The 14,765-nt window shown below is 42.7% G+C and overlaps 1 protein-coding gene across 1 annotated transcript in view; it reads left to right on the top strand.

The window, feature by feature from the left end:
- Positions 1 to 14,765, top strand: part of Lama1 (laminin subunit alpha 1) — a 165,121-nt gene that overhangs the window by 140,818 nt on the left and 9,538 nt on the right. Inside the window, exons 52-61 of the mRNA XM_046467487.2 lie at positions 1,818 to 1,932; positions 2,112 to 2,282; positions 4,383 to 4,534; positions 5,206 to 5,391; positions 6,793 to 6,928; positions 8,272 to 8,384; positions 9,212 to 9,401; positions 9,955 to 10,113; positions 10,679 to 10,832; positions 11,898 to 12,031. Coding sequence (XP_046323443.1) covers positions 1,818 to 1,932; positions 2,112 to 2,282; positions 4,383 to 4,534; positions 5,206 to 5,391; positions 6,793 to 6,928; positions 8,272 to 8,384; positions 9,212 to 9,401; positions 9,955 to 10,113; positions 10,679 to 10,832; positions 11,898 to 12,031 — 1,510 coding nt within the window. The remainder of the gene's footprint in view (positions 1 to 1,817; positions 1,933 to 2,111; positions 2,283 to 4,382; positions 4,535 to 5,205; positions 5,392 to 6,792; positions 6,929 to 8,271; positions 8,385 to 9,211; positions 9,402 to 9,954; positions 10,114 to 10,678; positions 10,833 to 11,897; positions 12,032 to 14,765) is intronic.

Here is a 14,765-nt window from a genome sequence, read left to right as displayed (position 1 = left end):
ACTGGGGTCATCAGATGTCCAAACTGGATCCCACAGCCCAGTGGTTCTCTAATCTACCTTCCTAGCCCTATTATGCCTTGTACCCTGTTGTGTTAGTCAGCTTTCCATAGCTGTGACAAAATAACTGAGATAATTGACTTTAAAGGAGGAAAGATTTATTTTGGCTTACAGTTTTAGAGGCTTTAGTCCATGATTGGTTAGGCTATTGCTTTTGGATCTCTGGTGAAGCAAGGCGTCTTAGCAGGAAACACATAGTGGAACAAAGATGCTCACCTCATGGAAGCTGGAAGGCAAAGGAAACAGGAATGGCTGGGGTCCCAATGTCCTCTGCAGGAGCATACCCTTAATCACCTAAGTGCCTTCCATTAGGCCTTACCTCTTAAAAGTTCTGCCACTTCACAGTAGTGCAACAGGCTGGTGACCCTGCCTTCAACTTCCAGCCAGTAGAGGTAATATAAGATTCAAACTGCAGTGCCTATCTTCTAGGTCAAGTTCTTTCACAGAACCCTGACACACAGCAGTATAGCCATTCCAATTATAATGGCTAAGTGGCCCAGATCCATGTCTTCACTTCCTCCTTCCCTATGCAAGAAATCTTTGAAAGTTCCAAGGAGGATATTTTGGAACCACAGTCACGGGGTCTTCAAAATGAATACATCTAAACTTTAGGGAAGTCAGTCCCTTGCCATGCCTCAGCTCCCCATCAAGACAGAGCCAGGACTAGAAGCCCGTCTCCTGATCCGATCCTAGATCTCATTCCCTGCCATTGTGAGACTGGGATCCAGGCGTGGAAGGCATATTTCTATAGCCACAGCTGTGTCATAGTTCATTTGCACTCTGCCTATATGTCACATAGTGTAGACACTGGAGAAAAGGACAGAAGCCCAAATCACAGATGTTCATGGTAGAAAGGACTTGGGATCATCAAGACCAGCTTCTTCATTTACATGGGAAGAAACTGAGACCCACAAGGCTTGAAGTATTCACCCAAATCATGTTATTGCTAAACAATCCACAGCTGGTTGCTCACCATGGAGAAAAACAATGAGGGGAAACATGGAAAGCATGTTACTGCAGACTCTTATGTGATTAGCTAATGCCCAAGAGTACGCTCAGAGATATTCAGGGGTCCTCATATTTTGGAAAGGAGAGCCTGACCCTAACCAGGAGTATGGCAACTTCTGTTATGATACATATGGTTTGACTTGGAGGCTAATTAATAAGGATTTGGATAATCCCCAAACTTTTCCAAATGTAGTTATTTTCTTTGGGACAAAGTTCCTGAATATGAAATAAAGACAGTAGCCAGTGATTTCTCTCACCATCAGATCCTAGGAAGTCACTTTACCTACCCTTGCCCCGGGTTCTACTCTGTGTGGAGACTGGTTTGCCATCTCTGTGCTATAACTTCCTCATGATGGTGCTTGACCTTTCTTAAATAAGTTACTCCATGTATGTAAAATATACCAAAATACACTCAACTGTCATGAATATCTAAAAACAACAAACAAAATTTTTTTTTAAAAAAACCTGCCTGTGTATTAATGAGTATGTTTAAATTGTAATGGCTACAAGGGTTTCCCTTAAAATAGTGAACATATTTCTTTTCGTAGGTAGCCACCATGTAGCCAAACTGACTAAATTCAATCCTTGCTCCAGTCCTTAGGAGGTGTTGGTTCTTATAGGAAGGCCTACACTTCTGCCGTGATGTCTGGAACAGGTTTTCTATGTGCATAGGCCCATTTTCTATTCTGCCTTTCAAAAATGGAATTATAAACCTAACTTCATTGCATTTGTTCTCTTGTCCTTCCCTCTAGGAAAGGTATCACCAGCAAAAGCTATATGGGCTGTATCAGGAACCTGGAAATATCCAGATCAACCTTTGATTTGCTCAGAAATTCCTATGGAGTGAGAAAAGGCTGTAGGTTGGAGGTGGGAAACATTTTCATCCATATTGGAATGCATTTCTATAAATGGTCCTTGGTTTATCAACATGCTGATGTAACGAGATCTCAGCCCATTGGCTGAATAGAAAAGAGATGGGACGGAAGTGGGCAGAACCCTCAGCCTGCACGTGGGAACTTACTGTGTTCTCTCCCCTCTGTGACCAGCCTATCCAGAGTGTTAGCTTCCTGAGAGGCGGCTATGTGGAGTTGCCACCCACGTCTTTGTCACCAGAATCGGAATTGCTGGCCACATTTGCCACCCAGAACAACAGTGGCATCATCCTGGCTGCCCTCGGCAGGGATGCAGAGAAGCAGAATCGACGTCAGGCACATGTGGTGAGTAGCCTCGGTGCTTAGGAAGGACATGACTTCTGGAAACATCTAATAGAAAATTTCTGACTCATAAACATGTATTATAGCTGGATCCCAGTTCTTTACACATATTCACTCTCAATAAGTGAAAGTTACAACCACTGAACATCTCTCTCTTACGAATCGGTGATTTCGTGTATTGCATAATCCATCTTCCATGTCTAGTAACTGAGAAAAAAGGTATTTGCTGCCTATCTCTAATTAAAGCTACTCCAGATGGCACATACCAAGTTTTCTTCCATATGTTGTGGTTGTTACTCTTCATTCTAAGGCTAAAACAGAAAGTACTTACATTCTATTTGGATCAAAATTATCTTTAGGGGACAGAAAGAGGAATGTGGCTTGTGATGAACACAGGGACTAGCAGTGGGAGGGGATGATGGTTTTCCATATTTTTATTCCTTTTCAAGAGCATAGGAGATATTTTACCCTATCTTCTGCTCAAACTTGTGTGGCATCTAATTGGAAGAGACATTAAGAATATTAATATGCCATCTTAATGAATTCGAACCCACACACCTGCTCTACTGTGCAAGGTAGATGCTACTTCCTTCTATTTTACTGAGTAAATTAGTTTAAGTAGCGCACACCTGTAATCCCAGTGGCTCGGGAAGCTGAGGCAGGAAGATCAAGTGTTCTAAGCCAGCCTCAGCAAAAGCAAGGCACTAAGCAACTCAGTGAGACCCTGTCTCTAAATAAAATACAAAATAGGGCTGGGGATGTGGCTTAATGGTCAAGTGCCCCTGGGTTCAATCCCTGGTACAAAAAAAAAAAAAAAGTTTAGAAAGCCTAATTAACCTAACCAAAGCTGTCCAGGACTGGAACACAAGTCTGCAGACCCCAAACATGGTATGAGCCACTGAATGAAGGACTGATGATGACTTGAGATTGGTGTGTGGACTTCACCAATCAATATTTTTTTAATGGAGGTAAAGTTAATATAAGCTAAAACTATTTTCAAGTGAACAAATTCACTACAACTGAGTGCATTCACAGTGTTAGGGAAACCACCTCCTCTGTCTAGTTCCAGATATTTCCATCACCTTTGGTAAGTAAGGAGGTACTTCTCATCTCACCCACCCCAGACAACCACTGGTCTTCTCTCTTTCTCTATGGATGGACTCTACCTGTTCTGGATATTTTATGCAAATCAAATCACACATGATGAGATCTTTTGTGTTTTTACTTAGTGTGTTTTCAAGGTTCCTCCACTCTTGTTTACAGCTAAATAGCATTTCTCTGTGTGTATACCCCACTGTTCATCACTTAGTTCATTGATGAACATTGGGTTATTTCTGCTCTTTGGCTGTTATGAATAATACTACCGTGAACTTATACATATAATTGTTTAAGTTCCTGTTTTCATTTCTTCTAGGTCTATACTCATGAGTGGAATTTCAGGTCATGCAGTAATTCTGTGTTTTACTCTTTGAGGAACTGCCAAACTCTTCTTTTTCTCCACTGATCTTCATAGGGTTACTTGCAATTCAAAGTTTTCTTACATAAAGAAATGGCATCCTGTAGTGCTAGTAAAGTACACTTAAATGCTCACATTCCAGTTCTGCTGATGGCTTCACAAATTGTTACACCTCTTTTCAATGCAGCAAAAGAATTTTAAACATTTTCAAACCCTTCAACTGCTTAATGTCACTTGCAGAAATATTAGAAGGCAAAAAAAAAGATCTTAATTAAATGTTCCCATGTATAATAATAAAAAATTAGCAATGGCTTAAAAGTTTTATTACTAAAAATACAAATCATAATATCTCAACTTGTTTGTACATTATGTAGCAATAAATACTAAGTCTGAGGTTATGTAAAAATAAATCTTTGACATGGTTAGTGATGATAGCATAATGCTGAGTATAAATTATATTAACTAGGATTAGAGAGTAATATAAAAACTTTAAAGTAGTTGTGAAAGATGGTGAGATTCTTGAGAAATTGTTTGTTTGCTATTGCTATTCCTACATTATCTGCGTAAGATGAAAATGTTAATTTTCTAGTAATGCATTTTGTATGGGAATGTATTCTAGTAATGCCTTTTGTTTGCCATCTCCCCAGCCCTTCTTTTCCATCATGCTGGTTGAAGGCCACATTGAAGTACATGTGAGTTCTGGGGATGGAACCAGCTTAAGGAAGGCTCTCTTGCATGCTCCCACTGGCACCTATGGCGACGGACAAGAGCATTCCATCTCCTTGGTTAGGAATCGGAGGTACTGTAGCACGGCAAGGCATTTGCTTCAGGAGGATAAAAGCTATGTTGTTAGGGGACCCTGTGCAGTTCAATCAATGAGATAATTAATATTACATCATTGTTAACAATCATAATTTTTTATCACTTTAGAATAATTCTAGAAACTTGCTTGAATACTTCCTTGGAATCAGTTTCATTTGCTTTTCAGTGAGATACTTGTGGAATATTCATATATGATCAACCTTCACCTTGCCCTTGACTGAGGCCCAATATAAACTTTTACATTGGATTAATTCTGCAGCAGGAAATATAGTATTAGTAGACTGTGTCATTACTATTGAGTAATAGTATTATATCAACATTCCTGGGTAATTCCCGCAGAATGGAAGACCATGGGTTTTAAAAGCACATAAAACATTTTTATCATAGATAGAAAAGTAAAAAAAAAAAAAAAAAAAGTAAGTATTCACTAAAAAGCAATCAAATTCAGTGTTTAATAGCATTTCATTCATTTCTGGAGAATTGTAAGCTTTAATTTTCAAGATTCACCTTTTTTAGCACACAATGTTGTATTACAATTTATTTCGGGGGAAATTTATTATTTGGGAAGAGCTTGCTGGAATTATACATTTAAATGGAGCCAGTTTTTATTAAGTTTGAATCATTTTATTTTCTCCTTTGTTCTTTTAGAATTATCACTGTCCAGTTGGATGAGACCAGTCCTGTAGAATTGAAATTGAGTGCTCTGGCAGAGAGCAAGACAATAAACATATCCAACCTATACATAGGAGGGATTCCTGAGGATGAAGAGATACCGATGCTCAAAATGAGGAAATCATTCCAGGGCTGTATTAAAAACCTGATATTTAACATGGAGTAAGTATAACTGGGCAGTACCTTCTAAAGCAGGTCCCATGTTTGAGCTTAGGACACTTTTCTTTGTTGTATCTGCCCATCCCATGCTGGAAAACTGAGACTCTGAGCTTGAATCTAATTTTGCTCTTTGAGATTGCCTAAAATACTGCAAGTTCTTAATAACAAATGAACCCTGTTGTTCTATCACAAACGTCCTCCTCCAAAATGGATTTTATTGGATTAGAATGATGAACAGATGTGATCATACATAGTTCATTAAAAAGTCATTGAACATTAGCCCCATGATTTTGTCGAGGTTAACATAAGGTTAGCTAAGGTTAACATAAATTTTCACTGTGAATTTGAAAGAACAGAGATTTTGTGATGCAAATTTCTTGTATTGATTGCACTGCTTTGAAGGAGCCTTTTACAACAGAGCTACTATAGCTTCAGATTATTGATGTCTCCCCCTACACAATTTTATGTAATTAAGAACTGGGAGTCTTCATTCCCTATGTGGAGCTTGTGGTGAAGAAAAGAATTAGCATGTGCCCATGAGCTGTTCCTTCTCACTTGCTCTCTGCCTTGGTCTGCTGCTGATTAGAACAGAAACTGAGCACACTGAGCATCAGGAGACAGGACTCTGAGCTGGTTGAACCTCTACCTTGCCTTGTGTGAAAGGACTGGGATCTTTCATAGTCACAATGTTATCCTCCAGAGAGTTAACTCTTAGGAGTCCCTGGAATTGGTAAGAGTAAAACACCACATTGGCTTCTCCCAGTTACAGTCTCAGAGCCTTGGTTCTGTAGTTTTTACAGTTAGAACATTACTCACTCAGTGGCTGCTCATTCATTGACTCATTCATCAGGCATTGCCATGCTCCTGAAAGCCACCAGGTTGTGGACTTGATAGGACAAAAGCATTTCTCTGTGTTTCATGGCCATGTCCTGGAGCAGTTCCAGAAGGATCCAGGCAGACACAGAACACGCTGCTAGAGCTGCAGAGTAAAGGGACACGTGACAAATGTAGCTCATGACCACCTGGCAAGGGAAACATTCAAACGAGGAGTCAGTGTTTAGTGGAGGCCACTGTGCAGCACTGTGGGACCCAGAGACAGAACTTTGTCCTGAGGCATCCCAGCCAAGACTGCAGGAGGAGGTGACTGAATTGAGGGATGCTCAGGAATGAACAGATCTCCAAGGTGGGAATGGGGTAGGGGGTAGATCCTCACTTCAAGCAGAAGAAAGAAACAAGACAATGTATAAGATGGTCCGTGTCAATGACTCATCACTGTGAAGGATGGTCAGTGTGGTTACTCTGTGAGAAATATATTAATGGTTTAATTGCACAGTAATCAATTGACGTGGGTTCCTGTGTTGGTCTGTAGTATCTTAATTTTGACCATTTCTTGTTTATATGTAGACTTTTGGATTTCACCCGTGCAGTTGGCCATGAACAAGCAGACTTGGACACCTGCTTGCTTTCAGAAAGGCCCAAGCTGCCCCTTCATGGAGAGGACAGTGAGCTCCTGCCAGAGCCCTCAACTCTACCACATCCTGTAAGAGTGATTTTTTTTTTTTAATAGTATCAGCCAGGTCCAGTCAGAGAGAGCACATGCCAGGGGAAATAAAGATGGGACTTGGTCATAAAGATGTTGGGAAAGCTGGAACTGGAACCATGAAGCAAGAGGAGCAGGTCCTCCCCAGCCCCCAGGAGCTTGGGACACCTGGTGGGAACTGAGCCTAAGGGAGGGCACCTGAAGATGGTAGGGAGGGGAAAATGCTCCAGCGTCTCCTCTGTCTGCCTTGTAGTCTCCAGGCAGCGCCTCTCAATGGCAGAACATCTGGAAGCCATTTGTCAAAGGAGCCTGGGAAAGTGACTCCCAGGGATCATCCTTCCTGTGATTGGGTTCTCCCCTCGAGGTGATTTTAAAACTTTTTAAAAAAACAGCAGAACAGAGAACAGGTGGAGAAGGGTGCTCTGAGCCAACCTAGAGGTGACACCACCCGTGTTTTTGGCTGCAGGTCAGAAGGCGCAGGCAGCCTGACTGGGCTGACATAGATAGCAAGTTCTTTGGGCAGCATTTCTATAATGACTCGATATCACTTTAGATGTAGTTGGGGAAACAGGAAAATAAGTACTTAATATAAGCCACTGTATACATCATTGTTGCTTAAGAAAAAAAACAGAGACTTGATTCATTGGGGAAAAGCCAGTTGTTGTTCTTTTCACTTTCTCCCTTCCTGATTTCTCTATTTCTTTGGTTGGCAAGATGTACTTTAATAATTTAGAAGATGACCCAGTTATCCAAAATGCAGTACCTTCTAAGCAGGGCACGTTAGAGTTCAGGACAGTATTCTTGGTTATACCTGCCAATCCCAAGATGCAAAACTGACATACTGGGCTTCTCTTGATTTGGGGTTAAGATGAAGCACTGTGAGGCAGCCAGTACCTGTCCAGGCACCCTCCCTGGGCACCCCAATTCTAGGAGTCCTTCTAACCCCACTATTTAAACTCAAGGCCCCGTAAGGCCTATGGGTACTTCCCTCTCCCAGAACTGTGCTGGCCACAGTCACCTTCAGGGTCATCCATAGAGACTAAAGAGGGACAGCAAGGCCTTTGCCCCCTGGGCTTGATGAAGATGATTGGAGGGACTCGAGTGTCACTATAAAGGCCAGTGAACTTGGGTGGATGAAGATGAAAGAGGTTCTAATCACATGCTCAGAGAAAAGGGGCTGTCAAGTGTTATTTCAACTAAAGATTTAAACCTGTGCAGACACGCTGGTGCTTGCTCCTATTTGGGTGCAATATCTTCTCAGAGATTTTTTTTTTCCCTGAAAGAATGCATCTGTGTTAATATCCTAGCAGCTGTGGCTGAGTGTCCTTCTGTGTCTCTTGCAGGAACAGTGTGCAGTGGACATTGCTCCAGGTTACGTGCCTGGTGCTTACCAGTTTGGCCTCTCACAAAGCAGCCACTTGATGTTGCCTTTTAACCAGTCAGCTGTCAGAAGGAGGTAAGTAGTGGGTTTTTTTTGTTTTTGTTTTTGTTTTTTGATACCAGGAATACTGAGCCATATCCCTGCCATTTTTTATATTTTATTTAGAGACAGGGACTCACTGAATTGCTTAGGACCTTGCTAAGTTGTTGAGGCTGGCTTTGAACTCTCAATCCTCCTGCCTCAGCCTCCCAAGCTGCAGGTGTGCACCACTGCACCAGGCTAGGTCTTATTCTAAAGACCCTCTGAGATGTCTCACTGTCAGGTGGATCAGGGAGACGTGGTGACATGTGTCCTTTTGAAGGAGACCTGCCCAGGTATAACCTTCTAGTCCTCTTGCAGTAGCTCCAGCTCCCAGTCTGCCCCAGGTGGAAATTCTGGACTGTCGACCATATCAAACCCCTTATTTTAAAGCACACTGTATTTTTTAAAAACAGATCAAAGATTTTCCTACCTAGCTGTGACAGGTCTTGCTCCTTTTTGTCATTCAGATCTCAACTGAAATGCCATCTTGTCAGAGCTTCCTCCTAACTGCCCAACACAGTCCCCAGTCAGCCTCTCTGTGACCTGGTTAGGACTCTCATACGTTTCTGGCATTAATTTCATGACAGAAGGAGCCTCCCCCTTGTTACTGCTTCCTCCTAGAACAGTTCCTAGCAGACAGGGATCAGTAACTATCAATTAAATGAATGGATGCACAAGTGGATAAAGGAGCAAATGCCTCTCACTCTTGAGATGTTAAGTATGGATGCCAAAACAATGATTGGGTTCTCCCCTCAAGGTGATTTTAAAACTTTTAAGAACAGCCTCTGTCTTTCTGATGCTGAGCTCTCGTTATCCTCCAGGCTCTTGGTTCAGCTAACTATCCGGACATTTGCCTCCAGTGGTCTGATTTACTACATGGCTCATCAGAACCAAGTGGACTATGCCACACTCCAGCTCCACGGGGGCTATCTCCATTTCATGTTTGACCTTGGCAAAGGCCGAACCAAGGTCTCTCACCCCACGCTGCTCAGTGATGGCAAGTGGCACACGGTATGTTCTAGGGAGGCTCATGGCTACCTGTTCTGAGCTTTCTTCCATTGATCTCTGGTGCTCACTCCTTTTCCCTGGAGGAAATGCTGCTATTCTCTAGCTTGCCTTGTGTCTGATATGTCCCCCAGAGAATGGAAGCTCCTTGGAGGTAGGGCTCTTTTTCTGCTTCCTGAAACAGCCCCAGAGCCTTGCTCGGTACCCAACACCTAATGGATGCTCAGCAAGCATCAGCAGGATGGACGGGAGGTACAACAATGTTCTTGACTTCATGAGAAGTAAAGAAAGCCCACCTGTGGGGTAGAGACCAAGCCACCCATCATGGCATTTTATTTCTAATAACCCAGGCTTCTGTAACACTGTCTGATATACAGTCTGCTTCCCATCTTCTGCCAGGTTTAGCCTGTTCTCAACAACAACTGCAAAATCCAAGCCATCCATTAGGGTTTTTTTTTTTCAAGCTATTACAGCTATAAGGAATATATATTTCAAACATGTATCTGTTGAAGGTTTCTCAGATTGCTTAAAAATTATGGATGTTTTCATTCTGCTGTAGGTCAAGACAGAGTACTTTAAAAGAAAAGGCGTCATGACGGTTGATGGCCAAGAATCCCCCATGGTGACCATGGTGGGAGACGGAACCACACTGGACGTGGAGGGGATGCTGTACCTGGGAGGCCTTCCCTCCCAGTACAGGGCCAGGAACATTGGAAATGTAAGCAACATTCTCTGTATGAGGTCCATGTTACCTTTGTTATGGTTTTGTTTATTTTGTAGGACAACATAATTTTGTAGGAGAATGTAATTCTTAACAAGCTCAAGTTTAAATCATCTTTAAATCATCTTGTTTGAACCTGGCACTCACCCGCAAGGTGCAGACCTTTTCAATCACGTTCATAGATCTTGTATTGCAGATTCCTCTTAAGCCCAACCCAGCTTTTCCTCTAGTTAGTTAAGAACATTTCACTTTCCACAGCCACTTAGTCCCAAAATAACTCAGGAAAACCCAGCGAATTTGTATTTGCACGTAGTGTACCCAGCATTCTTGATTTGCACAATATTTCACTAAAATAATAGAAAATGTTTTCACTGCATTATTAGCAAAGATACTCCAATGGCAGCTTTAAGTTAAATGTTCATGTGAAGTATTATGGTAATTAAGTTTTAAAAACCAAAAGACAATATTATAATGGGTTTTATTGAAATGAATTTAAGGAAGTACCAGAACAATTTGTCCTAGCCTTATTATAATCCTTGCTCTCCCATATCCTTTGGTTTAGATCACCCACAGCATTCCTGCCTGCATTGGTGAGGTATCAGTTAACAGCAAACAGCTGGACAAGGACAGCCCAGTGTCTGCCTTTGCAGTAGGCAGGTGCTATACTGTGGCCCAAGAAGGAACTTTCTTTGATGGAAGTGGATATGCAGCTCTTGGTATGTATTATCAACAGTCTCAAAAGAAATCTTAGGGATTGATGTATATTCTAAGATGACAAGGATCCAAGACAGGACCCTGCTGGGCAGGGCCCAGGAAGACCATATTTACTTCAGTGTTCCTGGGTATTTCTGATGTCTCACCTGTTCATGTAAAAGCCTCCTCAGGTCTTGTGTGCTGCAGATGGCCTAACAGGACTGGACTCCTGACAGAGGGCAGACAGCGGGTACTGGCTTCCCCATACTCTCACCAAGTAGCCATAAAGCACATTTACTGTCCCGAGTTAATAAAGGCCTTTGAATTAAAAATCAGCTACATGAAATATCTAGATCCTCAGTGCCCAGGGGTTGTAGCAGGAGTTTGGATAGGGAGGGGGAAGGGAGTATAACTTCACTTAGTGCTTCCTGTCACCTCTGAGGCTCAGGAGCCCCTCCATGATTTCAGCTCACCTGGGACCCTGACTGCCAGGCACTGGTAACAAGATGTGCTCCCATTTTTCCTTCAGCCTCCAGCATGGTGACACTGCCTGTAATTGCTAATATTCCTGGTTTGGTTTCTTATTTTTTTTTTAATCATTCAATTCAATCTGCACTTTTATAAATCCTAGTTTAGAGTCTCATGTACTCAGTCAATGATGATAGACCTGGTACTAAGGATAGAGCCTGGAAATATAATGAAGAAAGGATACAGGACTCAAGCCCCAACAGCATATGGGAAAGACTGCCACAGACAGATGTGTCCATAGGGGACAGTGCCACATGCTCCCATGCGGTGGATGAAGGATTGCCTGCTTGAGCTCTGTTCTGACTTGTCACAGCTGACTGCGAGTCTTCTTTAAAAGCAGTATTTCCTCTTATAGATGAGAAAGCGCAATCCCAAAGGGTTGGGTGAGAGTGACTTGCTGGTGGGGAAGAAGCTGGATAACGAGGAGGAGCTGGAGCCAGATCCTGACCCTAAGTCAGCAGGCCAGATGCACAGCCAGCCCTGTCTGCACCTCTTAGCCTGAGCCAGGCGAGGCCCCACAGAACTCAACCCTGACTCAGTACTGTCCTTGTGTTTTTCAGTCAAAGAAGGCTATAGAGTCCGGTCAGATTTAAACATCACACTCGAGTTTCGTACCTCCTCAGAAAATGGTGTCCTCCTGGGGATCAGCAGTGCCAAAGTGGATGCCATTGGCCTAGAGATTGTCAGTGGCAAGGTAGGTACTTCATATTGATGGGGTCGCCCTGCCTCCCAGGGTCAGAGACAGAGCAGCTGAGAAACAAACAGATCCGAACTTCCCATTACCCACTTCATTAATGAAATTAAGAAAGGCTCCACTAATATTTTTAAAAACAGATAATCCTAAAAAGCTGTTTTAAAATAATTTATTTTATATGTTTGAAATTAAACTATTGTATAACTGCAACTACAACATGAAGAACTTTCTTCCCCCTGAGCTTTACCTGAAGTAAGTGCCAATCTGATGCCCTGACCCTTCTAATAGTTTTTCAATTTTTCACTTAGAAATAATTACAGATTCATATGAAGTTGCAATGAAGTGTACAGGGAGGTCCCTATGCACCCTTCACCCAGGGCCCCCCAGGGTAGCATGGTGCATAACTGTAGGGCCACATTAAAACCAAGACATCAACACCCGTGCAAGCCACAGAGCTTGTGCGGTTATACCAGTTATACAGGTAAACGTGTGTGTGTGTGTGTATGTGGCTTGTGGTTCACACATGAGTCACACAACCATCACCATCACCACAAGCAAGACACTTCATTGTACTGTCACAAGGCTCCCATAGCTACCTCTTCATAGCCACAGCCACTGCCCCACATCCCTGACCCCTGGCAACCACTAACCTGTTGTCTATCTCTGTTATTTTTTAAGTGCTATATAAATGAATTCATGTAGGAATTCATGCATCCCCTTGACCTTGGCTTTCTTAGCCTGATTTCTTCTAGATTGTGTGCATTAACAGTTCATGCATCATAGCAAAGTATCATTCCATCGGTTGGATAGATGTACTGTAATCTGATTTTTTTGATGCTAAAAATATTTTTCCCTAAGTCTTCTGCTCTTGTCTCTCAGCCTCTCATGTTCCCCTCTTGCTGGGAACAAAATGAACTCAACCATTTACAGTACTCTCATCTCTTCTGCCTCTTCTAGAGTTGCTCCCAGTGCTCACTCCCCTTCCTCTCCCCTATGGGCTTTCTGGGCATAGGAAGCTGTGGGGGACCGGGAGCGGGGGTCAGGGGAGCCGGATGGTCCTTCTGTTTTCTGTGACTCTCTCCCTGGCAGTAGTTGAGGTGTAGCTCACACTCCTGGTCTTGAGGTGGCAGCCACTGTGCTCCCTGCACTCAACTAGGGAATGGTTTAGGATCTCAATTTTACCATTGTTCCTGGAGTGCTTGACCAGCGTCCCTGGTGACCAGGCTTCCAATACCTGTTGTCACAGTCACTGATGTCATTTCACATTTAGCCACTTTCCATCTTTCCCCAGGGACATATGAGAACTTGGGAATTTCTGCCAGGCCATACCTAGGCCCCAGGGAACCAGGGATGGTTAGTCTCTCATGTCCTTTCTCTACCTAAATGCATCTGCCACCATTTCTGCTGCACTGTACCCAAATCATATTGTTTTTTTTTTTGTTTGTTTGTTTTTTTAATTTTTTATTGTGGGTTGTTCAAAACATTACAAATTTCTTGACATATCATATTCCACACTTTGATTCTAGTGGGTTATGAACTCCCACCTTCACCCCATACACAGATTGCAGATTCACATCAGTTACACATCCATTGATTTACAAATTGCCATACTAGTGTCTGTTGTGCTCCGCTGCCTTTCCCCTCATCCACCCTCCCCCCTCCCCACCTCTCCCCTCCCCTCCCCTCCTCTCTCTCTACCCCCTCCACTGTATAACCCTGAGGGTCTCCTTCCATTACCGTGCAATTTACCTTCTCTCTCCCTTTCCCTCCCACCTCTCATCCCTGTTAAATGTTAATCTTCTTCTCCTGTTCTTCGTCCCTACTCTGTTCTTAGTTACTTTCCTTATATCAAAGAAGACATTTGGCATTTGTTTTTTAGGGATTGGCTAGCTTCACTTAGCATAATCTGCTCTAATGCCATCCATTTCCCTGTAAATTCTATGATTTTGTCATTTTTTAATGCAGAGTAATACTCCATTGTGTATAAATGCCACATTTTTTTTATCCATTCGTCTATTGAAGGGCATCTAGGTTGGTTCCACAGTCTTGCTATTGTGAACTGTGCTGCTATGAACATCGATGTAGCAGTGTCCCTGTAGCATGCTCTTTTTAGGTCTTTAGGGAATAGACCAAGAAGGGGAATAGCTGGGTCAAATGGTGGCTCCATTCCCAGCTTTCCAAGAAATCTCCATACTGCTTTCCAAATTGGCTGCACCAATCTGCAGTCCCACCAGCAATGTACAAGTGTACCCTTTTCCCCACATCCTCGCCAGCACTTGTTGTTGTTTGACTTCCTAATGGCTGCCAATCTTACTGGAGTGAGATGGTATCTTAGGGTGGTTTTGATTTGCATTTCTCTGACTGCTAGAGATGGTGAGCATTTTTCCATGTACTTGTTGATTGACTGTATGTCCTCCTCTGTGAAGTGTCTGTTCAGGTCCTTGGCCCATTTGTTGATTGGGTTGTTTGTTCTCTTATTGTCTAATTTTTTGAGTTCTTTGTATACTCTGGATATTAGGGCTCTATCTGAAGTGTGAGGAGTAAAGATTTGTTCCCAGGATGTAGGCTCCCTATTTACCTCTCATTGTTTCTTTTGCTGAGAAAAAACTTCTTAGTTTGAGTAAGTCCCATTTGTTGATTCTAGTTATTAACTTTTGTGCTATGGGTGTCCTATTGAGGAATTTGGAGCCCGACCCCACCGACTGTAGATCGTAGCCAACTTTTTCTTCTATCA

Source organism: Marmota monax, unplaced genomic scaffold, assembly GCF_021218885.2.
Source record: "Marmota monax isolate L192 unplaced genomic scaffold, Marmota_monax_Labrador192_F-V1.1 WCK01_AAM20220418_F8-fsc00103, whole genome shotgun sequence".
In the NCBI taxonomy this organism is placed as follows: Eukaryota; Metazoa; Chordata; class Mammalia; order Rodentia; family Sciuridae; genus Marmota; species Marmota monax.
This window is presented reverse-complemented; position numbering and strand designations above follow the sequence as displayed.